The sequence below is a fragment of the Giraffa tippelskirchi genome, chromosome 5 (genome assembly GCF_054371585.1).
Source record: "Giraffa tippelskirchi isolate mGirTip1 chromosome 5, T2T-mGirTip1v1.2.pri, whole genome shotgun sequence".
Lineage (NCBI taxonomy): Eukaryota > Metazoa > Chordata > Mammalia > Artiodactyla > Giraffidae > Giraffa > Giraffa tippelskirchi.
Window position 1 is genome coordinate 136,287,222 of NC_137279.1, and position 25,483 is coordinate 136,312,704.

At 37.0% G+C, this 25,483-nt stretch overlaps 2 protein-coding genes across 2 annotated transcripts in view; one reads left to right on the top strand and one right to left on the bottom strand.

Annotated features, from left to right (window-relative positions):
• Window positions 1-1,602: 1,602 nt before the first annotated feature.
• Window positions 1,603-17,049, top strand: CTBS (chitobiase). Its single transcript, XM_081490120.1, has 7 exons — window positions 1,603-4,607; window positions 5,496-5,634; window positions 6,120-6,328; window positions 9,757-9,928; window positions 12,192-12,289; window positions 12,651-12,797; window positions 16,760-17,049. Exons 1-7 carry the CDS (start codon window positions 4,431-4,433, stop codon window positions 16,949-16,951), a joined length of 1,134 nt encoding a protein of 377 aa, XP_081346246.1. The 5' UTR covers window positions 1,603-4,430; the 3' UTR covers window positions 16,952-17,049.
• Window positions 17,050-18,652: 1,603 nt separating this feature from the next.
• SPATA1 (spermatogenesis associated 1) overlaps window positions 18,653-25,483 on the bottom strand; it is a 54,263-nt gene continuing 47,432 nt past the window's right edge. Inside the window, 4 exon segments of the mRNA XM_081490118.1 lie at window positions 18,653-18,680; window positions 18,682-18,740; window positions 21,066-21,164; window positions 24,304-24,482. Of these exon segments, the coding sequence (XP_081346244.1) occupies window positions 18,653-18,680; window positions 18,682-18,740; window positions 21,066-21,164; window positions 24,304-24,482 (365 nt within the window).

Consider the following 25,483-nt stretch of genomic DNA (forward strand, 5'->3'; position numbering starts at 1 on the left):
AATAACAAGAATGCCAAGCATTTACTAACACTACCAAAAGATATTGATATGAACCGTCAGACTGTATCCTCCTAACAACTTTGTGAATTAAATTTTAGTGTTGTTAATTTTGTAGGGAAAAAATGAGATCCTGATCAGTGGAAAATCTATATCGAGAATTCTAGTCTTTTAGTTTTGCCCTCATTTCATTTGGCTTCCTGTTGGAAAATAAAATTTCTAGAAAAAGAAATCAGACTTCATGTGTGTGGATTTCCATTTGTTCCCTTGCCCTGGGGCCTGCAAATGTTAGGGGAGGCTCTGGAAATGTCAGGAGGCCTGTGGAGTTAGAGACCATCTTTCCACCATAAGGAGAAAATCTACCTTATTACTGGAGAAGGAAATGGCAACCCACTCCAGTACTCTTGCCTGGAGAATCTCATGGATAGAGAGGCCTGGTGGGATGCAGTCCATGGTGTCACAAGAGTCAGACACGACTTAGTGACTAACTCACTCCCAGCACTACCTGATAACAGAACAAACTCAGAGAAAAGCAGAGCCAAGAAATGGAGAATGAGATTTAGAACTATTGATATGATTAGCTTCTCTGGTCCTGAAGATCTCCCCAGAAACATCTAGTTCCTTGACATAATAAATTCCTACTTTGTGCTCAGGCCAAGTTTTCTGTCCTTGGTATCAAGTGACATGACTCATATGAAAGCCTTCTTGAATTTGGTTCAGGAAAATGAAATATTTTCACATATAGAGTTAGCAATGACAGTGACTAGATAGCAGTGTAAGGAGAATGGGAAGCAACTGAACTGAGGAGGTTTTGGAAAATGGGCTTGAGTGAACAGTGGCAAGAAACGAAATATTACAAATGCCATTCCAGGAATGTAAATATGAATAATCATTTCTGAGCCTTATACTCGAGAGCAACCTAGTGGTTCACAGATAAACTAAAAAAGGTTCACATAATTTGTATGAATATGTATATACTCTTTTCTGGAGAGAGAGTTCATAGCTATTCACAGATCCTCAAAAACAAGACAGAACTGTGAACTCCCATAATAAGAAATACTCCCATAATAAGTATTTCTTATTAATACCGTCTCCCTACTAAATGGAGACTGCTTCTGAAATAGTGGTGAGATGTAAAATCAAAAAGGTTTACTTTAGACTGTGATATCACTAATCATGGCAGTGACTCTCAAATTATATGCCACAACCTACATTACAATCATGTGGGGCTGTTGTTTCAAAATTCACGTTCATGGCCTCCATACAGACTCAGTGAAGCAGAATTTCTGGGTGCAGAGCCTAGGACACTCCATTTGAAGTGTATGATATGTCAGTATTTTGAAATGTTACATGACTTTTTCACTTGATTGATAATTTGGAAGAATTTTAAGCAGAAATCATATTCCTTCAGAATTTCAAATGCAGTGTTTCACTGTCTTTGAGCTGTGTGTTGCTATTGAGAAATTTGAGGACCTTCTGATTCTTGATACTTTGTGACTTTTCCTCTCTCTGGAAGTTCTTAGGATCTGTACCTTGCCCTTTCCTTCTGAAAACTCCTGTCCTTCATTCTTGGAGTTGATGATTTCTTCACATCTGGACTACTCTTTTAATATTCTTTTTTTTTTTTTTTGAAGAGTATTTTTGTACTTTGCTCAGACATTCTGATTTTTTTCCTAATTTCTGTGATTTTTCTAATTTCCACGAAGTCTACTACCATGTCCCTTTAAAAAAACAAATAGCATCCTGTTGCAGTTTTCATCTTCTCTTACCTTTCTGGGGATATTACTGAGAGGTGTCTTTTTTTTTTTTTTTTTTTTTTAGTATCCTCCGGACAATGCTTGTTTCCTCTATATTCCTTTTTCTGTCATTCGTTTTATACTATTTAATTGTTTTATTTGTTCTCAATGATTAAAAGTAAGAGATAAGAAGTAAAAAGAGAGGGAGCTCTGAGTGGGTGACTAGTATTTTTGACTTTGAATTTCAAAAGGATGATCTCAGGGCGTTTCTAATATCTTCGGTCAAGCACAAAGTTAGTTATATCCCTTTTAGATTAGGCTTAGGGTTAGTGGTACCCAAGCACCTACCAGAGAATTCACCCTCCCAGAGAATTAAACCTCCAAACTTCAGCCTGGGTGGGAGAGGGGCAGTTGCCCAGACATAAGGCTGGAGAAAGGATCTATAGATCTAACTGCTTCTCAAGCGACTCTTACCTAATCCCCTGTATTTTCTGACATCCTGACCTCTATCCCCCCTTCACCTTTAATTTCTGAGGCACCTCTTGCAGTTCCAGTGATAGGGACAGAGTGAAAGGACAAATAGATGATTAAACAGTTAATCCCACTAGGGGATTGTAAGTAGAAAAAATATAGGAGACCCTTATTAAGTTAATGATTACTCAAGAGAGTAGGTTTGCTTAACCACAAAACCAAGCGGGCTTGCTTAGCAACAAAACCATGCAACAGACATATGAGGCACACCCCAAAACAAGAAAACAATGGTGGCATGAGACCTGTGCAGTGAGCTCAGTAAATTAATGATCCCTGCACATGCTCTCTGCACACACACACAAAAATGATAATTTGGGGACTTAGCTTGACTATGTATGGATGAGAAAACTCCCCTGCTCAACCTGGAAGAGGAGCTGATGGAAGCAGGACATCTACTCAGGAAAGACAAAGAAATTCTTTTCCTCCCTACTTTTCCTTTGATTGTATAACTGTAGTCCAGTAAGTTCTTGGGAGTGTAGCACCCCCGTGACCATGCACTTGAAAACATCACAAGCATCTTATTCTAATAAATCACTTCTTATCTATCACTTTACCTCTTGATGAATTCTTTTCTGCACTGAGAATAAAGAACTATGGTACCAGAGCTCTTTGGAGCCCCAGAAACAACACCCAAATTGTTTCCCTGAGAACTTTTGAAGATTCTATGAATTAGGTTGTTTCTCAGGTTTCTGCGCTGTCGGGAGTTGGGGCACTTAGGCCTTATACTTGTGCTTTCAAGCTTCCAAAATGTTGCTGTTATCTCCCTGCCCTTTTGGGTTCAGGTTTTTACTGGAGTTTAAGCATGGAAGGAAGCAAAATTAGAGTCCATATTCAAACCACCATCTTAATTCAACAGATACCCATATCTTCAAAATCTCTGGGCCATTTCCACCAGGTACTACAGTCATCCCTTCCAAGGCACCCTACTGCTCCATTTCGAGGGCTCCCAACAGTTTTAGACTCCACAATTAAGATACATACAACTATGACACAGAGCCAAAGAGAGGCACAAAAATGGTAGGCGATATACACTTGAGCCAATGCTCTGCTGGGCACCAAGGCCCTCGCTGCCTGGGCTCGGTATGTGTTTTGCCAGAGTTTTACGTCTGTGTAAGTTTTGAAGGATTCATTAACAAAAGAAACCACTCATCACACACCATAAACACTTTCAATATTTAATAGAAGAATATTTGATGCAATCTCAACATACAGTCATTAAAAAGAGAAACAGAAAAGTAACAGCACATCCCCTGGGAAATCCCATGGACAGAGAAGCCCGGTGGGCTACAGTCCATGGTGTCCTAAAGAGCCGACAAAACTAGCAACTAAAGCAACAACTAAAACGACAACAGTACATCCATCACCAAATTGGGCTGACCAACTTCCAGATAAACAGTGCTAGGAAATCCCTCATTAACAGCAATCTGGAGGCCCAGTTGGGAAAAGGTCCTGGGCAGTGGGTCCACCCCATGGATGAGACTTAAGATTGTAGTTTTGGGGACTCCCGCTGATAACTCCAGGTCACAAACTCAAATCATTATCAGTTTACACACAAAAAATACAGCTCAAAAAATACAGCTCTGGTTTTACTTTAATGTTTGCAATGCTGGTTGTTTTTTTTTTTTTTCCACCTTTTAAGTCATAAGATTTTCCAGATACCAAGGGGTCTGACGAGGTCTCCAGGGGCTCCGAGAAAATCGAAGATCCACTCCCTCTCTTATCTAAAGCACGGTCGCTTGACTGGCTGATACGAATTCGTGTGTTTGAGACAAACACCTAGCCCAAGCAGAGTCAGAAGGCAGTCAGAAACCTCTCCTGCTTCTAAAGCCTGCCCAGACTACTTCCTTTTTAATTTCCTTCACGAGGCTCTTGTTGTTCAGTCGCTCAGTCGACCCTTTGCGATCCCATGGACTGCAGCACGCCAGGTCTCCCTGCCTCAACATCTCCCGGAGTTTGCCCAAGTTGGTCTGCAAGGCGCCAGGGGGTCGGCAACTTCTGTGCCTCCTTGAGGCAGCCCAGATCCCCAGGGCTTGGAGATCGCAGCCTCCCCACCTGCCCCTGCCCAGACTGGGAGCCCCGCCCCGCCCCGCCTCGCCCCTCCCCTGCATAAAGCAGGCCCCAGCTGGGAATCCAAAGGTACCACTAGCTGCCTGGTGAGCCGCTAGCATGGCCCGGCTGGAGCTAGTGGGGAGCCGGCGCCTCGTTCCCTTGCCCCGCCGGGCGCCGAGACTCGCTCTGCTGCTGCTGCCGCTGCTGCTGGCGCTGCCCGACGGGGCGATGGCGGACTGCCCGTGCCGGGTCCCAGCGCTGTGCCGTCCCATCACCCACCACCCCGACTTCGAGGTCAGTGGCATCCCTCTCTCCTGACCCTCTGGGTCGGGTCCTCACAGGACCCTAAAAGGACTTACAGTAGAAGAACGGAGCCGAAAAAAGAGGTGTTGGGGGTAGGGGGGCGAAACTAACTTTGACTGCTTGCGGAGGACCTTTCTGTTCACGGATTTCCTGGAGGAAATTTGGGCTCAGAGAGGTTGAGTAACTCCTCCCAGGTCTCATTGTTAAGTATTCCAACCCAGGTCTGAATCCAAGTTCAAGCCCCTTGCATTAGCCTGCTGTGTCTCTCCTGAGGTACTGTCTCTCCTGAGGAGGCCTGTAAGGAAATAACTCCCTAAGTAGCAAGACCCATTGGTTTCCAAGAGGATGAGAATGAGTTTGAAAGAATCTCAGCACTGCCGCGGTCCAGTGAAAGACTGAACGTGCTCCTTACTCTGCTTTTCTATACCTGGCACCCAAGAAGGGGGATAAAAATAGATCTTTAATTTCCTAAAATGCATACTTAAAATACGTATATTCTCTTCTTAAAACCCTTTCCCTTGGGATATTTTCTCAAAAGGGCTTCAAGTCCTTTCATGATTTAACCCTGACTACCTCTCTCTGGTTCTTCATTATTGTCTTCTTCCAAATTCTAGGTGTCAGCCCAAACTAACACTGTGCTCTCTGTGCCTCCAGGCGCTTGCCACTATTTCTTCCTAGCTTATCCTCCCCTGCTTTCCAGACCCTGCTAATTTCCTCTGCCACCAATTAATAGGGACCTATATATCTAACTCACTCTTGTACTCTCAGTGTCTACCAGTGCCTGGGATATGATTGATGATTAATTAATGTTTCTTTGGGTGGTCAGAATGGTATTCTTCCTGGTTTAAGTGAGAGTGCTTATTCCTGTTGTTTTGGCAGGTGTTTGTATTTGATGTTGGACATAAAACTTGGAAATATTATGACTGGTCACAGATTACAACTGTGGTACTTTTTTCAAATTATGACCCAGAACTTATGTGCCATGCTCATGCAAAAGGGGCCAGAGTAGTGTTAAAAGGTAAGTTACAATTTTAACCAGATGTGTTTAGCCAACTGGTAAGTTTAGTTGTGTCATCTGCTATCTCGAATTTCCAAAAATTTTCATGTTTATATGTTTAGCATCCTAAAATTAATCTTACTGTTTAATTCATTTTTCAGGTAGAGATATTTTTAAAGCATCAAGTAAACCACCATATGGTTTTGGGCAAAATATTGAGTCCTAATTAGCATGATGACCCTTAGCTAGCCATAGCCCACAGTCTCTGCTTTTAATCTGAGAATATTGCTAATTATTCATAATGGTTATTTAGGAGATCGGTGACATGGTTTTCTGTGATTTTGATGTATTATTTCTTCGTTTGGAAAACTTAAATTTGAGGCTGAGTATTCAAAAATTATGAGATGTTTAAAGACATTTGGATCTCTTTGGAATGGGTTTGTGAAATAGATTTTATTAAACTGTGGAAAGCATGTATGTACAAAAGATCTATATTTCTTCCACAGGAGATGTATCTGTAAAGGATATCATTAATGCTACTTTCAGAGCATCCTGGATAGCTCAACAAGTTAAGCTGGCCAAAACACAATATATGGATGGAATTAATCTAGACATAGAACAAGATGTTGCTCATTCATCACCTGAATATTATGCATTAACTGCTTTAGTCAAAGAAACCACAGACTCTTTCCATCGTGAAATTGAAGGATCACAGGTGAAAATTCATTTGCTATTTTTTGGAAACCGCTTGTTTTTCCTCTCAAAATTCATTAAGGTAGAATCTCAGTTTTACTGAGTAGGAAGAGTTTCAGCACATCCAAAAAATTTTCTGGAACTTTTGAGGTTCTTAACTAGAAGAGTTTTATAAAATTTTAAGGTGCCAAACCTGTTCTTTATTCACATAAGGCTACAACACTGGAACTGCCCCACCTGCTTGCCCTGCAGCATGGTTAGATATAGCAGATAGGAAGAGGAAGGACTCAGTTGGCCAGGCCCTGCTTTCATCAGTTCAGGACAGAAATAGCTTTTGCCTAAGAGTAGAGATAGTTCTGGAGAAGTGTCTCACTTGCTCTATAGACTCTAAATCACTTTGCAAAGCACCCATGGCCCAGTGAGACTCAAAGCCTAATTCTAGGAGCTGTATTTTTATCATTTTTATCAAGAGTGATAGGTGATTCTGGTATTGTTGGTCAACATGAATTTGAGAATCACTAGAAAAATAATAGACAACATAAAAATTGATATCTCTGTGACTGTATGTAAGTAGAGAAGGTTTGTCAGTGTGGTATTCAGTTTTTCAGACAAGTACAATTTAGATCAAGAATACCAAATACCTGGTATGCAGGTCACCATACTCTTACAGATTTTGGCCTCAGAAACTTTTCCTTCATTCTCTAGATTGCTTTGTTCATAGGGTAGAATTAATGCGTGGAAACTTATTTGCTAGTCCTGATTAAACTATAGTGAAAGAACAAAGAGGAAGGGACTGAGCAAAGTCTTTGCAGTATGAGTGTCTATTTCCATGGGCAAGTAGAACAATCTGGGCTACTATGTCAAGTTCATATTAGGTAAGTCAGTGGTAAGTACGGTTGCCAAGCTGAGCCATATTGTCACATTGAACATCCAGGATGTCACACTGAAGAGTATGGATTTGATTCTATATGTAATGGGTAAAGTGTGTAGAAAGTGTCTGGGGAAGATTATTTATGGTAGTATGTAAAATTGTCTGCTGCTGCTAAGTCACTTCAGTCATGTCCGACTCTGTGTGACCCCATAGACGGCAGCCCACCAGGCTCCCCCATCCCTGGGATTCTCCAGGCAAGAACACTGGAGTGGGTTGCCATTTCCTTCTCTAGTGCATGAAAGTGAAAAGTGAAAGTGAAGTCGTTCAGTCATGTCTGACTCTTAGCGACCCCATGGACTGTAGCCTACCAGGCTCCTCCATCCATGGGATTTCCCAGGCAAGAGTACTGGAGTGGGGTGCCATTGCCTTCTCCAGTAAAATTGTCTAGAGGAGACTTATAAGGACTAACCCAGTAATCCAGTAACTTGGAATTTATGGTTTGAATTGGGATGATGGCATAACCCTAACCGGAGAAGGCAATGGCACCCCACTCCAATACTCGTGCCTGGAAAATCCCATGGACGGAGGAGCCTGGTAGGCTGCAGTCCATGGGGTCGCTAAGAGTCGGACACGACTGAGCGACTTCACTTTCACTTTTCCCTTTCATGCACTGGAGAAGGAAATGGCAACCCACTCCAGTGTTCTTGCCTGGAGAATCCCAGGAATGGGGGAGCCTGGTGGGCTTCTGTCTATGGAGTCGCACAGAGTTGGACACGACTGAAGCAACTTAGCAGCAGCAGCAGCATAACCCTAACACTCAGAAAGTGTTCATTGAATTAGTGAATAAATGAAAAGGAAGGGGCAGAACAATTGTGAGAGGCTACCTGAAAGAAAATGTGAGATTAGTTATAGGATGAGAGAAAAAGAGAGTCAGAAAAAGCCCCAAAGTTCTTAAACTGGTGAGCAGGAAAAAAAAAAAAAATGAGCCCCTGGAAGGAGAAATGAATTTTTGGGAAAAGATGATAATTTAGGATTATAGAATTTGTCCTCATAGAATTAAAGAACTAGTAAAAGGGCTCTTGAAGAATTCTTTCTACACTTTCACTGTTACAGTTGGAAAACAGACCACATATTTAAAATGAAATAATCTAGTTATATGAGAGCCAAGATAAGAATCAGTCTTTTGATTTCTTTTCTAATACACTAACACTACCTGCTAAAAAATGAGATTAAGCATGGCAGGAAACCCAGTGAAAATATTCTCACTGCTCAGAAGAGAGGCAAGGACTTGCAAAATGAATTTAAAATTTACCTGCTTAGAGGCAGTCACTTTCTCTATTACCTTATTATACTTCCATTTTGTAAGAGGAGAGAGTGAAAAAATGAAGTCCAATATGTAAAAATTTCACTTTATAACCTATTTTGCTGGAGAGATTTGGGGAAAGCCTGTACTTACAAAGCAGAGCTTTCTTTAGTGTTAATAATGAGAGAGTTATAGAGAGAATTTTGAGAAAGTCCTAAGAAGAGTTAAGTAGAATAAATTGGCCAAAGTGTAAAAATTTAACTAAAATACCTCAACTTTTTGTAATATTAGTCAGTATATTTATTGAGAGCCTAATTAAGAAGGAAACTTTTAATGAAGCTTTAGAACATTTGCAGGCATACACTTTCACTTTTCCCTTTCATGCACTGGAGAAGGAAATGGCAACCCACTCCAGTATTCTTGCCTGGAGAATCCTAGGGACGGCGGAGCCTGGTGGGCTGCCGTCTATGGGGTCGCACAGAGTCGGACACGACTGAAGCAACTTAGCAGCAGCAGCAGCAGCAGTAATACTCAATTAAGGCAATAAATCTTAAGAGGCTCATCCTTACTGAGGACTGGCTCATATTCAAAATGAAAGATAATTTATCACTCAAGTTTTATTTGAATATTTCCATAAAATCAACCTTTTAAGTGACTTGTATTTTGAGTTGATTAATATATACTTGTAGCCATAAAACACCACTACTCTTTAATTATAATATTGGACTAAGCCTACCATGTAGCATAGTTTTAAATCAGGAGCTCAAACTCCCAACACAGTCCAGTCAGCTTGTGCCAAGAGATGATCTATGTAGCTTGCACGATATTTTTAAGGATTTTTTAATTTGAATTCTTTCAGTGTTTTTTTACTCTCTAGTTGCTTTTAGACCCTACCATACCCTACTGTGATTACATGAATTTTCTTTAATCAGTTGAGTTGCCAGCCCGAAGGCATTTGAGTTTAAAACTCCTCTTCTACAGCGTGCCCACTCCTGGTCATTGTATAAGTCCAGATATGTCCAGGTTTAAATATATGTCCATTATCTATCTATATATATGTCCAAAACATTGTCCAAAACACATGTCTGGGTCAGTCTATGCAGGCAAAAAATACATTTCTTAGAATTGTTCTCATTCCATACATGTCAAACTCTATGTTCATACACCTAAGTGGTTCTTTTTGGGGGATAATATGAGGCAAGAGAATATATAATCAACACAACATCTGCTGTAATATGCATATTTGATCATGTTACATAAAATAGTTTTTCTACAGGTAACCTTTGATGTACCTTGGGGTCCAAACTGCGTAGCTGCAAGGTGCTATAACTATACCGGAATTGCAGATGCCTGTGACTTTCTCTTTGTGATGTCTTATGATGAACGAAGTCTGGCCTGGTCACAATGTATTGCAGGGGCCAATTCTCCCTATATTCAGACATTGACTGGTAAGAAATCACAAAGTTATCATTTATCAGTAATAGTAATTCTGTAACCTCAAACATTAAGATATGTTTTAGTATTTCTAAGTCATTTGTATATGTTTTCCATTTGTATCACTTTCTTAAAACATAAAAACCTCTTAATTTGAGAGCTTTAAATTTTACAAAAAGTTTTAACATTTTCAATTGCTTCTTCTAAAAGTCTTGTCAGATAGGTGTAATAAATTAACCCTCCATTATAGATGAGATAAAGGATGTTAAGATCTCATGATTGCAAGGCTATTAGATAGTATATGGTTGGGATTCAAGCAGGTGTTCTAACTTCAAGTCACAACTCTTTTCAGAAAGTTACCCAAAGAAGATATTTGCTTATTTAGAATTTGACAGAATTTTTTTGTTGAAATAACAAATGCTAAATAATTTAATAGCAAAGGTAGCTATAATGTAACTATTGTACATGATTGATAGGGTTGGTTTTACCTTATTTGGCATTTACTTTTAGTACCCATGCTACACTGACAATTACATTCCTATTAAGAGTACTTCTGGTATGTCATTCATATGACATGGACTTTGCATTATCCTTTCCGAAGTTTGTGTTGGTTTGTATACCATCAACCAATTGAATAAAAGATTGCTTGTTAACTTTTGGACTTAAGTGAGATTTTTCTGGCATAGTTGGCACTGATTTAACTATTAAATAATAAATAAAAATTCCTTTATTTTTCATATAGAGGTAAAATCATAGAACCTGATCTCATTTTATCATGTCCTAATTGTCTGGATGGGTTTCCCAGGTGGCTCAGTGGTAAAGAATCCACCTGCCAATACAGGAGACCCTAGTTCAATCCCTGGGTCAGGAAGATCCCTTGGAGAAGGAAATGGCAACCCACTACAGTAGTCTTTCCTGGGAAATCTCATGGACAGAGGAGCCAGGAGGGCTATAGTCAATGGGGTCGCAAAGAGTCAGACATGACTTAGTGACTAAACAACAAATTTGCTGAATAGACTAGTTTGATCATAAGCATATCCTATTTAAAATTTGAAAAAAATGTGTTATAATACAAAATAATGATTTAATCCAGTGTTTTCAAGCTGTGTTTATGAAAGAGATGATAATTATGTGTATCAATAAAAGATTCATTATCAAGTATGTTTGGGAAATGATGCGTGCTCCACCCGTCTCTTGGATGTTGAACAGTAAATGGCAACTTTAAAGCCTCTGAAAAACAGCAAATTACTCAACTTATCCTAGCTAACCTTGCAATATGTCTTTGTGGGAAAACATATTTTGCAGCATGGGCGAGAAAGAAATTGATAGGACCATGGATTTGTTCATTTTTCTCTGTTTCCTATCTATAGATTATCTGCTACTGAGTAAGATAGGGTAGCTGTAATTCCTGTTTATAGTTGAATTCAGTTCAGTCGCTCAGTCGTGTCCGATTCTTTGCGACCCCATGAACCGTAGCACGCCAGGCCTCCCTGTCCATCACTAACTGCCAGAGTCTACCCAAACCCATGTCCATTGAATCAGTGATGCCATCCAACCATCTCATCCTCTGTCGTCCCCTTCTCCTCCTGCCCTCAATCTTTCCCAGCATCAGGGTCTTTTCCAATGAGTCAGCTCTTTGCATCAGGTGGCCAAAGTATTGGAGTTTCAGCTTCAACATCAGTGCTTCCAATGAACACCCAGGACTGATCTCCTTTAGTATACTGATAAAATGTGAAACACTTGTGCATTCAAGAAGCAGTTTTGAGACCCCTGCCAGAAAGTTTGACTTATACAAATTTTTGAAAGCTTTAGAATCTAGGATATCAAATCTGTGCCTTAGTAGTTAATAGACACAATTAGCATGCTTTCCTGAAATGTGCCATTGTTCTTAAAATAAAATTTGTGAATTTTTTGCTTCAATTTGATCTTGATTGTTTCGAATGTTTTCTATTAAATTGCATGCTGCAACTAAAAGAGCTGCATGCTGAAAATAAAAGATTCTGTATGCCACAGCTAATGATCCTGCATACCAGAATGAAGACTCAGTGCAGCCAAATAAATAAATATTTTATAAAACAAATGCCTTAGAAAGTGATACAAAATTTATAGATTTTAAGGGATGACTTTTATAGTATATTAGAGAAACACTGTAGTGTCTTGCATAAATGTACCTGTTTTTTCAAACTTGGATTCTGAGTGGTTACATAGCTTGTATGAACACATTAGTAGATATATGAAGAGAAAAATAATATGCTTTTTCTGTTCCTATTTGATCAGGATATGATGACTTCATCAAGATTGGAATTAACCCTAAGAAACTTGTAATGGGTATTCCCTGGTATGGTTATGATTACACCTGCCAAAATCTATCAGTGGTAAGAACAGATCATTTCTTATGTAATTTTTTTCTATTATATTTTTTAGAGCTTGTTTTGTTTCCTCTATATAAACTTTATTTTATTTAGAGTTTAGAAACTTCTCTGTATAGAATACATATACTTTATGGAGAACTTCTTTAATATAGTTTGAGACTAAATAAATAAATAATTAAATCCCATACAATTGTGTGAATGTTACTATATTTCTATTTAATATTAAAATTTAACTTTAATTTGTATAGTCAGATTATCTATTTATAGTTTATATGTCATGTCTAATAATTTTTTTAATTTTGGATTTGACTCTGAAGATTTGCTTAATTGATAATCTATAACATGAATATTTTTGCGTTTATAGGATCATGTTTGTACCACTGCAAAATACCCTTGTAGTGATGCTGTACATCATCAAGTGGCCTATCAAACAATTATGAAGCAAGTAAATAGCTCTACTTCTGGAAGACTGTGGGATAAAAATCAGCAGTCTCCTTATTATCACTATAAAGTAAGACTATCCACAAGTTACAAATCTTCATTAGTTTTCATAATAACATATTTGATAGTAAGATTTTCTTCTATCAGTTTTCTTATAGGATATAACATACAGACTGCTGTTTACATGAGTAGACTTGTCTTTGAATCTGTGTAATCAGGAACTTGACTTCCCTTGTGAGCAATTCAAGTTATGCTAATAGTGGAACTGCTCTGCATGGGCCACTTGTCATTTTAGATGATATAATAAAAACATGTATATCATGAACAATTTTCTTAGGAGTTGACAATTGTAAATGATCCTGTGGCTTTTGAAAGGACTTTGGACCAAAATAGGTTACTTGCTCTGAAAATCTCCATTTCAAAGTAACCTCACAATCCTTTTTTTTTTTTGACAAGTGAGATGGAAGTTTATTTCATGTCCCCATAGTAGTGTGGATATAATCAATATAATGCTGATTCCTGTAGTCCAATGACCAGAGAAGAATGAGAAAAAAGACATTGGGGTAAACTAGTGGTCTCTGCAATAGTAACTTACTAACCATCTGGCTTGTTGTTATGAGGCTGTTACATTGGGAGGAATGAGACTGAGACTAGGAGATGCAGCATCATGCACTTTACAATGGAAAATTGTATCATTCCAAATTTATCCCACAGTTCAACTGTGATATTAAATAAATTATAAACAATATTAAAAATTAGAGACTGAAAAATATTACAAACAGAAACTTAAAGAAACAGAGTAAATGACTAATAATTCTGTCAGGTAGTTTTTGATAAACAGGAATTGCCATACTGAAGGGATAAAGAAAAGTTATATTATCCATAGTTTACCTTTAGAATAATAAAAACTTTTCACACCTCAAAAATCTTTAAATACAAACCATCTTTGAATTTGCCTTAGATTATGTTAACTACTAAAGGAACCCTAAAATGATATGATGAATGTTAATTCCAGCAAGAATGTATATATATTTTTCTGATAGTCTGATACCCAGTTACAAAAAATGATTACATATACACATATTTAGTAAATTATAACTGATGTACATGTACATGCCTGTATATCATTTATGTAGAAAGTTTTAGTGCAGAGCTTTTTAAACTTTTGGGGAAGGAAATGGCAACCCACTCCAGTACTCTTGCCTGGGAAATCCCATAGATGGAGGAGCCAGTAGGCTACAGTCCATGGGGTCGCAAAGAGTCGGACACGACTGAGCAACTTCACTTCACTTTCACTTTTAAACTTTAGAATCTAGAATCTAAAGTATAAACTTATTAATTAAACTCAGGTATATTGTGATCCTGTCTTTACCAAACAGTATTTATAGAATTTTGTTATGGGAACTGTTAATAATACATAGACACACACACACACATACATACACTTGAGTGGTTACTAGTGGGAAGAGCAGGGAGAGGGCAATATAGGAGGTGGGGAAGTGGGAGGAACAAATTGTTGGGCATAAGATAGGCTCAAGGATGTATTGTACAGCACAAGGAATATAGCCAATATTGGAAAGTAACCTTCAAAATTGTATAATTTTAAATTTTAAAGGTTAAATTAAATTCAAAAGAATTTACTAAGAAAAACCACACACACACACAAATACACACACATGCCGTAGCCAAATATATCTGGTAAACACTACATACTGTAAGTCTCTCTTGAAGATTTATAATGTATAACATAATATTCAAGGATTTGAGATGTATTATAGTACATAAAGTCATTTAATTGTTTAACATAGAGCCCTGTTTCCCAACACTCTTAGAAACTTGCAGGGGAGCATGTTTTTCATGGACATCAGTTTGGTAAATGGCTTATTTCACCAATTATATATAGTTTGGAAATACATATTTTAAAATAAATAATCTACCCTATGATGTACTGTTTTTTGTAATTCCTGACTTATTTTTCTCCTTAATGCATAATAAGACATATTCTTTAAGATTTTAGAACTTAGGAAACATTTTGGTGAGCCTTAAAAACCATTCATTTAATGGCACTTCAGACAACCATCTAGCTATAACCATTTTGTTCTCCTTCATTCTTTGTAAAATTCCATAGCAACCCAAATCAAGTTTCTGTTTTAACTGAAGAGAATCATTGTGCTTTCTAATGCTGTCTCAGCCATAGCAGCTTCATCTTGCAGTCAGTATTCTTGGAGGCATATATTCCTTAACCAGGCATATGTCAAACTTACATATACCTAGTTTTTCATCCTTTGATCCTTCACTATTTGAAGTATTTGAAAATTTTAATATATCAAAAAGACTCAAAGTACTATTGGGTTGGCCAGAAATTTCATTCCGATTTTGTAAGCTGGTATGGAAAAAGCTAAACGAACTTTTTGGCCAACCCAATAGAATGATGGCAAAATTCAAAGGGATGTGTCTTCAGGGCAAAATGTCTTTGCCCCTGCCTCTAAAAAAATAAATCTTTCTATATTTAGGGACAAGTTTTGCAAGTTGCCTTTTAATATTGAACCACAATTGATACTAGAGCATGTATGCCTTTTTCTAGTTCTAAACATTTTAAATAATGGGATATAAGATATAGTATGAGATAAGCTTATATGGAACGAATCTGCTATACTTATATATCCACGGCTTATTCATTTACTGAGTGACTACTATCCTTTAAAGCAGTCATCTTAGGAGATGATTCTAATTCTCATGGTGCTAGCATAAATAAAAATATTACTGATATCCACTGAGAATTGCCTTTAAATAGTTCCCCAGGTGTATATAAAAATCAGTAAATTATTTTAAATCACAGATTGTTCTATTTTTTACTTCCTATCTTTTCCCCTTCCTTTACCCTTTTGCCTAATTCTGCTCCTTTCCTCTTTCTCTTATCCTTTATCCGTAGCTTACATACCTTCTAAAAGAGACTGTGGTTAGTGCTAGATAGAGGCAAGTGGTAGTGGGAAAAAGGACTTTTCAGGGTGGAAAGTAAGCATAAGACCAGTTTCTAGTTTGTGGTTCTTAATCAGGTGTGTACCTAGGTCACCCATGGGGTTCAGACCCACAAGCTCTTAGACTCAATTCTGTAAGACCTAGAAAAGGAGATATTTTCTTCATCCATTGCCATTACCTTTTGATCTGACTGTTTTGTCATAAACAAAGTCACCTGTTGAGCTTCTAACTAGGTACATTCCCAGGAACTGGGAAAAAAAAAAAGTGTATAAGCTGGTTTTAGAGGGCAAAAGCAGTGATCCTTCTTAATCTTGACTACATATCAGAATCACCTAATGGAACATTAAAACATAGCACAAAGAAGCAAATATATGTTACAGCACTAGCCCTGGAAGATGTTGATTCAATAGGTTTCATGTGGTGTGGGTCCTAGGAATCTGGTTTTAAAAGCCCTCACAAGTGATTCAGATGTGAACAGCACATCCTGGTTGATAATCACCAAATCAGCAAGGAAGGAATCTTAGGGCATGAGGAGGATTTTAAATAGGATATATTGGGAGGCTCATTTGTGTAATCTCGGCTGCTGCTGCTAAGTCGCTTTAGTTGTGTCTGACTCTGTGCGACCCCACAGACAGTAGCCCACCAGGCTCCGCCGTTCCTGGGATTCTCCAGGCAAGAACACTGGAGTGGGTTGCCATTTCCTTCTCCAATGCATGAAAGTGAAAAGTGAAAGTGAAGTTGCTCAGTCGTGTCCAACTCTTAACGACCCCATGGACTGCAGCCTACCAGGCTCCTCTGTCCATGGGATTTTCCAGGCAAGAGTACTGGAGTGGGTTGCCATTGCCTTCTCCCTGTGTAATCTCTATTGTTGTAAAAGTGCTACAGGCAATGATATCTAGAAAGTATCACATATAGAACGATGGACTGGATTATGCATGTCCTGAAAGTTTTATTATTTCAGTTATATCCTATTTGAATCATTGGACTTAAGAAACACTTTTTCCTCTTATTGTGCGGACTATTTTCAAGTTACATTTTAATTTATTTGTACAGGATCAGGCTGGCCATTTCCATCAAGTGTGGTATGATGACCCTCAAAGCATTTCTCTAAAAGCATCATATGTACAAAAACATGGCTTACTCGGCATTGGCATGTGGCATGCAAACTGCCTTGACTACTCTGGAGATGCTATAGCAAAACAGCAAACTGAAGAAATGTGGAAAGCCTTAAAACCAAACCTGTGACCAGAGATGAACATCTTTTGTTAAACTATGAAGATTTAGAAAAATGATCTGTTTAAATCTATCTAGTTTCTGGAGGAGATTAAAAAATTTAGACCTTTTTTCATGTTCTTATGTATTTTAGTTATTAGTATTCTCAAAAACAGATAAAGAACAAAGAAATGCTTTGATTGTTTGAAACTTAAAAATACCTACCTATGTATATCTTCTGTGTACAACAACATAAAGGTAAGAAGCAAGTCAACTTACCATGTCAAATACTCCCCTATAAGAAGTTTAATACTATAGTTGGGAACAATTGCTTTCAGAATTTTATTATGCTAAAATTTTAAATGATAATAAATGATATTGAAATATATACTTACAAATCAATGACAATTTTTAAAATATGTATAATTTGAAGTGAAAATTGTTTGCTTAGGGATAGATTTTTTAAAATTTAGTCTGGGAATCTGTTTTATACTTTTTCCAATAAATTTTAAACCTGCAATTTTGTGTCTTTAGGTTCATCAAATTGATGCAAATAATTTTTCTACTTCCTGATTCCTTATAACACTCATGTTCTCTGAGTCACTTGAATGAAACTCACTTAAGTTTCCAAAGGGGAAAAAATGAATATAAAAGATAAAAATACTTAGAAAATACAAGACAGTAACTTAATAGTAATTTTTGAATTAGTAGGTTAGATATATCTAATATTTACCAACTAAATTATTTTTTTGAGGTTATATCTGAAATGTTGACGAAAAACTTGATGTTGAACCCAGTTGTTTTGTCATTTACCCTTCCAAATTATTAATATTCCTTCACTGATGGACATCTATATATCCTGGTTAGTTTTGTTTGGATAGTTAAATTTTTTCAATTTCTATATCTGTGTTTTGATTATCTAAAGACATTAGTTTCTTAACTGTTGTTTTCTTCCTAAAAGAGAAATTTTGTGCAAAGGAATGTACAGGGGTCTGTGTTTCCTTTCTCAAGCCAGTTTAGAAGAATATTGTGTTGCATTTGTATTAATTCCTATAAATTCTTAGATTAAAAATCTGCACTCTTAAACTCTGAATGCCTTCCCTGTGCATTTTGCACTCTTCAAATTAGGATAAATGATGGTTGAGTCTTCTGTTATGAGAATAATTCATTTCCTACTTGCATAATTATTTATGGCAAAGTAAAACCAACCATCTTCCATAGTATTTGCTGATTACTATTGTCTTTGTATTTTTAAAATAAATTTAAAAGATTTAAATTCTCAGGACTAATTTCTGTCATAGCTGTGAACGCAAGTTAGACTCATATTTATTAAAATAAGTAATTTTTCATTTTACAGTCATACTAGGTATTATATTTTAAGACTATTTAAAAATGAAAATGATAAAATATAGTACTATAAAATAAAATGTAATACATTTGAAACCTTAAGCCAAATAACCACCATTTTGCTTTCTTACCCCTATATTTCCTGAAACACTGTATAATAGCCACAAGAAAAGGGAAAAGATGTAAAACTTATAATTTATATGAAACAAGGAGAACAGTGGTTAAACAAATATATTCAAGTAAGTAAAAAAAAATTTTTTTTGGCCACACCGCAATGCATGTGGGATCTAGTTCCTAGACCAGAGATTGAACCTGCACTCCCTGTAATGGAAGTGCGGAGTCTTAATCACTGGATCTTTGACCAATAAAAGTTTTAAATTAACATACCTAATTGAGATTGAAAAGTTGTATTAAGTTTCTTCTGTGCCAGTTCAGCTTTCAATGTGCGTAAATCTGAAATTGCTTGTTTCCTCATCTATAAAAAAAAATTGTCTTTCAAAAATGAACTTCCATCTTTTCTAAAATTATATAATTGTCATATAAATAAGGGTTTTTGAAATAGCTTTCATGTCTTCTCTCATTTGTCTTCAGTGCCTTTGCTTGCACTGGATTACTATGGTAAATGTATAGTTCATAAGTCCCTTTGAGTAAGCATGCTTATCTACTGCTAGGTATGCTACCAAATAATTTCATTTATTAGTATATAAACACGATAAAAATAAATGGTTCTAAAAAACCAGAGAAAGAATTTTATCTTTCATTTATTTCAATATCTTCTCAATGTATAAAGAAAATAGTAAAAGCAAAAAACCTCCGACTCCTAAAGAAATTACAAAAAAACTTAATTTCCTGACCTTAGAAACCGAGCAAGTACTTAAGAAATACAATAGTGTGGTAGGCACTCTTTTAAGTTCATTAACCCCTTAGATTCTTCCAGAAATTTAATTGAAGCAGATACTGTTATTTCTCCTCATTTTATAGCTAAGGAAACTGAAATGCCTAGAAGTTAAGTAACTTGCTAAGGTATAAAACCAGAAAGTGGCACAGCCAGAATTCAAACGTAGACCATCTGCTACCAGAACTTGCCATTCTGAGTATTGTCTGTGGACCAGCAGCATCAGCATCACCTGGGAGTCTGTTAGTGCTGAAGATTTTTCAGGCTTCCCCCAGAGATCTATTGAATCAGATCCTGCTAGTTTTAACAGGATCTCCAGGTGATATAACATTGAACTCTGAGAAGCAGATTGTGCTATATTATTTGAATATGGTTGCAACAGTCAAAATAGGTTTTCTGCTCCTTAGATCTGTATCTTATGTGTAGATACATAAATTCTTATAATGTATCTTATAATGTCTACTATGTGACAGTTAGGCACTATGGTTAATGTAGGATTTTTTTCCCCTGCAGCCTGTAAGCTGAAAACGTGGTTCTCTTTTTTACATGTCTTTCCTGTTTTTTCACTGTAATTCTAATTTGGGTTCAAGCCATTTATATGTAATATTTATAAGGCTAAAATATATAAAAAATGGTAAGAACTAATGTGTATGCTTTCCAGAAGAAAAGGGCATTGAGGAAGTTGTAATTGAAGGCCCTGATGGGTCTTCTACCCATCCAACTATCCTTAAGTGGACAAGTTTTACGCTTGATTTCTCTCCTTTTTCTGAGTACACAGGAGTTTTCATTCACTGAAGGAACTATTTTTTTTTGAGTAGATACTGTATAAAAATGTCAAATAACTCCTTTTTTGTTGTTTAAAATTGTCCTTTACCATTTTCCTTTTCTGTAGTTTTAAGCTTCTCAGTGCTGAGCCAGGGTTTAGTCTGGAGAATGCTGCTAGTGAAAAGAATCTAAAACAGTGCTGTCAAGTAGAGTAGCCACTTGCCACATGTAACTATTTAACCTGAAAGTAACTAAAATTAAATCTAAAATTCAATTCCTCAGTCACACAACAATCTGTATATCAAGTGTTCAACATCCTTATGTGGCTAGTGGCTACCTTATCAGACAGTGCAGGAATTAAACATTTCCACCATCACAGAAAGTTGTATTGGACAATGCTAATTCTTAACAGGGTTCATTATTCTCTGTCATAAAGCTATTTCTGATAAAGAGCTGAATTGAGAGCACTCATATAACATTGTACATATATCTATGAAAATAACCAGAGTAAATGAGATAATTACCCAAGAGAGGAGAAAACATTAAAATTAAATGGGAGCTCAGAGAGCTCAGTGGTTTGTCAGACTTAGGTATGAATGATGTTAATGTATGAAAATAACTTCTTTCAAAATATTTTATGGAGACTCTGTACTGATTCACGGGCTTCCCTGATGGCTCAATAGGTAAAGAATCTGCCTGCAATGTGTCCTGGTTCTGACAGGAGACATGGGTCTGATCCCTGGGTCATGAAGATCCGCTGGAGAAGGAAATGGCAACCCACTCCAGTATCCTTGCCTGGAAAATCCTATGGACAGAGGAGCCTGGCAAGCTACAGTCCATGGGGTCACAAAGAGTCAGACGGGACTGAGCACATGATGGATGGATGGGATACTGATTCTCAAGGTTCTTTTACTTTACTTCTTAGTGAAATTTTATTAAGTTTTGCTTTGGCCTTGTTACGAATCTTTTCACAGGATTTCGTTATTATTCTTGTACTTTTTTCATTCATGCTTTTTTGTTAAGGTAACAATTTTAAGGCAGTCCTTACTGCCTTTGCAGTATTGACAAACAAAGTTAAAACACCAAAGTAGTTTATTTCAGGATAAATGTTATAATCTTATTAGGGGAAATTCAAAGTACCTTAATTTCTATTAGGAGTTTCATTTTGTCAGTATCCAGTTTTCTCTTAAGTTGATCAATAGCATGTTGTACTTCAGTGATCTGGATGATAAGGTAATTCTGTATGGGACATATAAAGATGTCTTTGTTTAGTATAACATCTACCTTTTAAATTTTTAATTCTTTGTCAATATAAACAACAAAAAGATATCAAATATCAAAAGAGAAAATCATGAAAATAACCTATTCCATAAAATAAGCTTATTGCTTTGCAGTAAATTATTGAGTTGTTTAAATTATTGAGTTGTTAATTTCTTATGCTTTAGGGACGACTTTCCTTTATGTTCTACTACCATCTTCATGTATTATAAAAATAAGTAGGTATTTGTAAAACTTACCATTATTAGCACCATAGAATCCAACAACTATTACTATAAGATGAATATACTAGGTTTAAGATACTTAGCAAGACTTCAGAAATTGGCATAATGGTTTATCAGTGGAATCATAATAGAATCACATTAAAATATTTAATAATGAGTACTGTATTTTATAAGAAAATCTGTTTAATATGAGAAAACCTATTTTAAGTAAAGGTTGCTTAAGTAACCTTTTGGTTACTTTTGTTCAGAAAAGTTTATGAGTTGTTATTGTTCATTGTTCAGTTGTTAGTTGTGTCTGATTCTTTATGACCCCATGGGCTGTAGCATGCCAGGCTTCCCTGTCCTTCACCATCTCCTGGAGATTGCTCAAACTCATGTCTGTTAAGTCGGTGATGACACTCAACCATCTTGTCCTCTGTTGTCACCTTCTCCTGCTGTCAATCTTTCCCAACATAAGGGTCTTTTCCAGTGAGTTGGCTCTTCCCATCAGGTGGCCAAAGTATTGGAGCTTCAGCTTCATCATCAGTCCTTCCAGTGAATATTCAGGGTTGATTTCCTTTAGGATGGACTGGTTTGATCCGCTTGCAGTCCAAGGGACTCTCAAGAATCTTCTCCAACATGACAGTTCAGAAGCATCAATTCTTTGGCACTCAGCCTTCTTCATGGTCCAACTCTCACATCCATACATGACTACTGGAAAAACCATGAGATGGTTTAGTCACAAGTCATGTCCAACTCTTGCGACCCCATGGACTGTAGCCTGCCAGGCTCCTCTGTCCATGGGATTCTCCAGGCAAGAATACTGGAATGGGTTGCCATTTCCTTCTGCAGGGGATCTTCCTGACACATGAATAGAACCCAGGTCTCCTGTGTTGCAGGTAGATTCTTTACCAACTGAGCTACGAGGGAAAAACCATAGCTCTGATTATAAGGACCTTTGTTGGCAAAGTAATGTCTCTGCTTTTTAATATGCTCTATAGGTTTGTCATAGCTTTTCTTCCAAGGAGCAAGTGTTTTTTAATTTCATGGCTGCAGTCACAGTCTGCAGTGATTCTGAAGCCCAAGAAAATAAAGGCTGTCACTGTCCACTGTTTCTCCATCTATTGGCCATGAAATGATGGGACTGGATGCCATGATCTTTGTTTTCTGAATGTTGAGTTTTAAGCCAGCTTTTTCACTCTCCTCTTTCACCTTCATCAAAAGGCTCTTTAGTTCCCCTTTGCTTTCTGCCATAAGGGTGTTGTCATCTGCATATCTGAGGTTATTGATATTTCTCCCAGCAACCTTGATTCCAGCTTGTGCTTCATCCAGCTTGGCATTTTGCATGTTATCTGCATATAAGTTAAATAAGCACAGTGACCGTATACAGCCTTGACATACCCCTTTCCCAGTTTGGAACCAGTCCTTTGTTTGGATCTAACTTGCTTCTTGACCTGCATACAGATTTCTCAGGAGGCAGGTAAGGTGGTCTGGTATTCCCTTTTCTTTAAGAATTTTCCACTTTGTTGTGATCCACACAGTCAAAGGCTTTACCATAGTCAATAAAGCAGAAGTAGATGTTTTTCTGGAACTCTCTTGCTTTTCCTCTTATCCAGTGGATGTTGGCAATTTGATCTCTGGTTCCTCAGCCTTTTCTGAATCTAGCTTGAACTGGATTTTCAAACTGGATTTTCTGGAAGTTCTCAGTTCACATACTGTTAAAGCCTAGCTTGGAGAATTTTGAGCATTACTTTGCTAGCGTGTGAGATGAGTGCAATTGTGCAGTAGTTTGAGCATTCTTTGGCATTGCCTTTCTTTGGGATTGGAATGAAAACTGACCTTTTCCAGTCCTGTGGTCACTGCTGAGTTTTCCAAATTTGCTGGCATATTGAGTGCAGCACTTTCACAGCATCATCTTTTAGGATTTGAAATAGCTTAGCTGAAATTCCATCACTTCCTCCACTAGCTTTGCTCGTAGTGATGTTTCCTAAGGCCCAGTTGAATTCTCACTCCAGGATGTCTGGCTCTAGGTGAATGATCACACCATCATGATTATCTGGGTTAAGATCTTTTTTGTATAGTTCTTCTGTGTATTCTTGCCACCTCTTCTTAAATCTTCTACTTCTGTTGGGTCCATACCATTTCTGTCCTTTATCGAGCCCATCTTTGCATGAAATGTTCCCTTGGTATCGCTAATTTTCTTGAAGAGATCCCTAGTCTTTCCCATTCTATTGTTTTCCTCTTATTTCTTTGCACTGATCACTGAGGAAGGCTTTCTTATCTCTCCTTGCTATTCTTTATGAGGTATAACTGTCTGCAAAGAAATAATTTAAGCTGCTCTCATGAAAAGGACATTATCATATATATATTGAACTTGAGAAAACAGTAAGATAAAAAGTTTCAATGATGCTTAAAAAAAGTATCAACTAATATGGAGAAAACTTTATTTAAAACTATTTGGAAAAAAAAAAAAACTATTTGGATTTTATATTAAACTGACCTAAAATGGTAAACTTGTACTCATAGAAACAGAGTAGATTGGTGGTTGGCAAAAGCAGGAGGTGGGAGTTGGGAGAAATGGGTGACAGTGGTCAAAATTACAAACTTGTAGATATAAAATATACAAGTTCTAGGAATGTAATATACAGCACAGGGGCTTTCCTGGTGGCTCAGACAGTATAGAATCTGCCTGCAATGCAGGAGACCTGGGTTTGATCCCTGGGTTGGGAAGACCCCTGGGAGAAGGGAATGGCAACCCATTCCAGTATTCTTGCCTGCAGAATCCCCATGGACAGAGGAACCTGGCAGGCTACAGTCCATAGGGTTGCAAAGAGTCAGGCATGACTGAAGTGACTTAGCACGCACACACAACAGAATGTGAACCTATTTAATAGTACCTTAGAGTCTGTGATGTTTGCAAGATTCTTTGGTCTCATCTTGATCTCCCTGGCTTCAAGTTGCATGAGCAATTTTTTATAGTAAAGTTCCAAATCTTCTCGAAGTTTTGTTAAAACTTCCTCCAATGATGCTGTAACTTTCTTTGTTTCAAAGCACTTTTTTTTCCAAACATCACAGGCTTAAAAAAAAACCAACAACAACAACAAAAAACGCAAATGCTATAGTTTAATTAAACTTTTCAATCTGGAAAGGACCCTGGAGTTAATTCAAACCGTTCTCTCTCATATGCTGAGGAAATTAGAGTTAAGAGCAAAATGTTTATTGAATAAAAGACCTACAAATAAAATACTTTTAAATCCAGGAACCAAAATCAAGTTCTTCAAGCTTGTACTGTTTTTAGAAAATCTTTCTTCAAAATACTACCTATAACAAAATGTGTACATTTTTATTTTGATTACTTTTATCCATAATCTGATTTGAATTCAGTATTTATATAATTAAAAATATAAAACAAAAAGGCAAAATATATATTTTCAGATTTTACTTATTTTTCAGCCCCAAAATGACTTGTTTTGTGAAATCAGTTGATTCTAATTCATCATTTATCAAAAGTATTCCCTATATATCCCCAAACTTCTGTAGAGCAGAATTTCTTAAACATGACTTCTGGATGAGAAAATTAGAAATTAAACTCTTCCAGTTTAAGGAATCAGTTTGACACTAATGAGATTCTAAATATAAACTTAATTGGAACACAAACTGCATGCTAGTATACCAGAATATGCTTATATTTCCTTTTTTAAGATTATCATGAAAACATCTTAAAATTCTATAAGGTGATTTAATTAAAAATAAAAAACTACATGGAACTTTAACTCAAGATTTTAACGATTTATCTCAGCCCTGTATCTAACCCCACAGCAAGTTCTACTGGTACCACTCCCAAAATCTTTTGCACATCTCGCACATTCTCCCTTCTTCAGTGCTGCATTCCTACGCAATCACTATCATCTTTTGAAAGAAGTATTATCTTTCTAATGGCCTCTCTGCTTCCATTCTTGCCCCTTTACAGGCTATTCCATCTTTCTAAAACATTTTTAAAATACTTTAAAAATCATATAAATCCAAAGGTTAAAAATCCTCTGATGTCTTCCATATTACTTGTAACAAAATCCAACT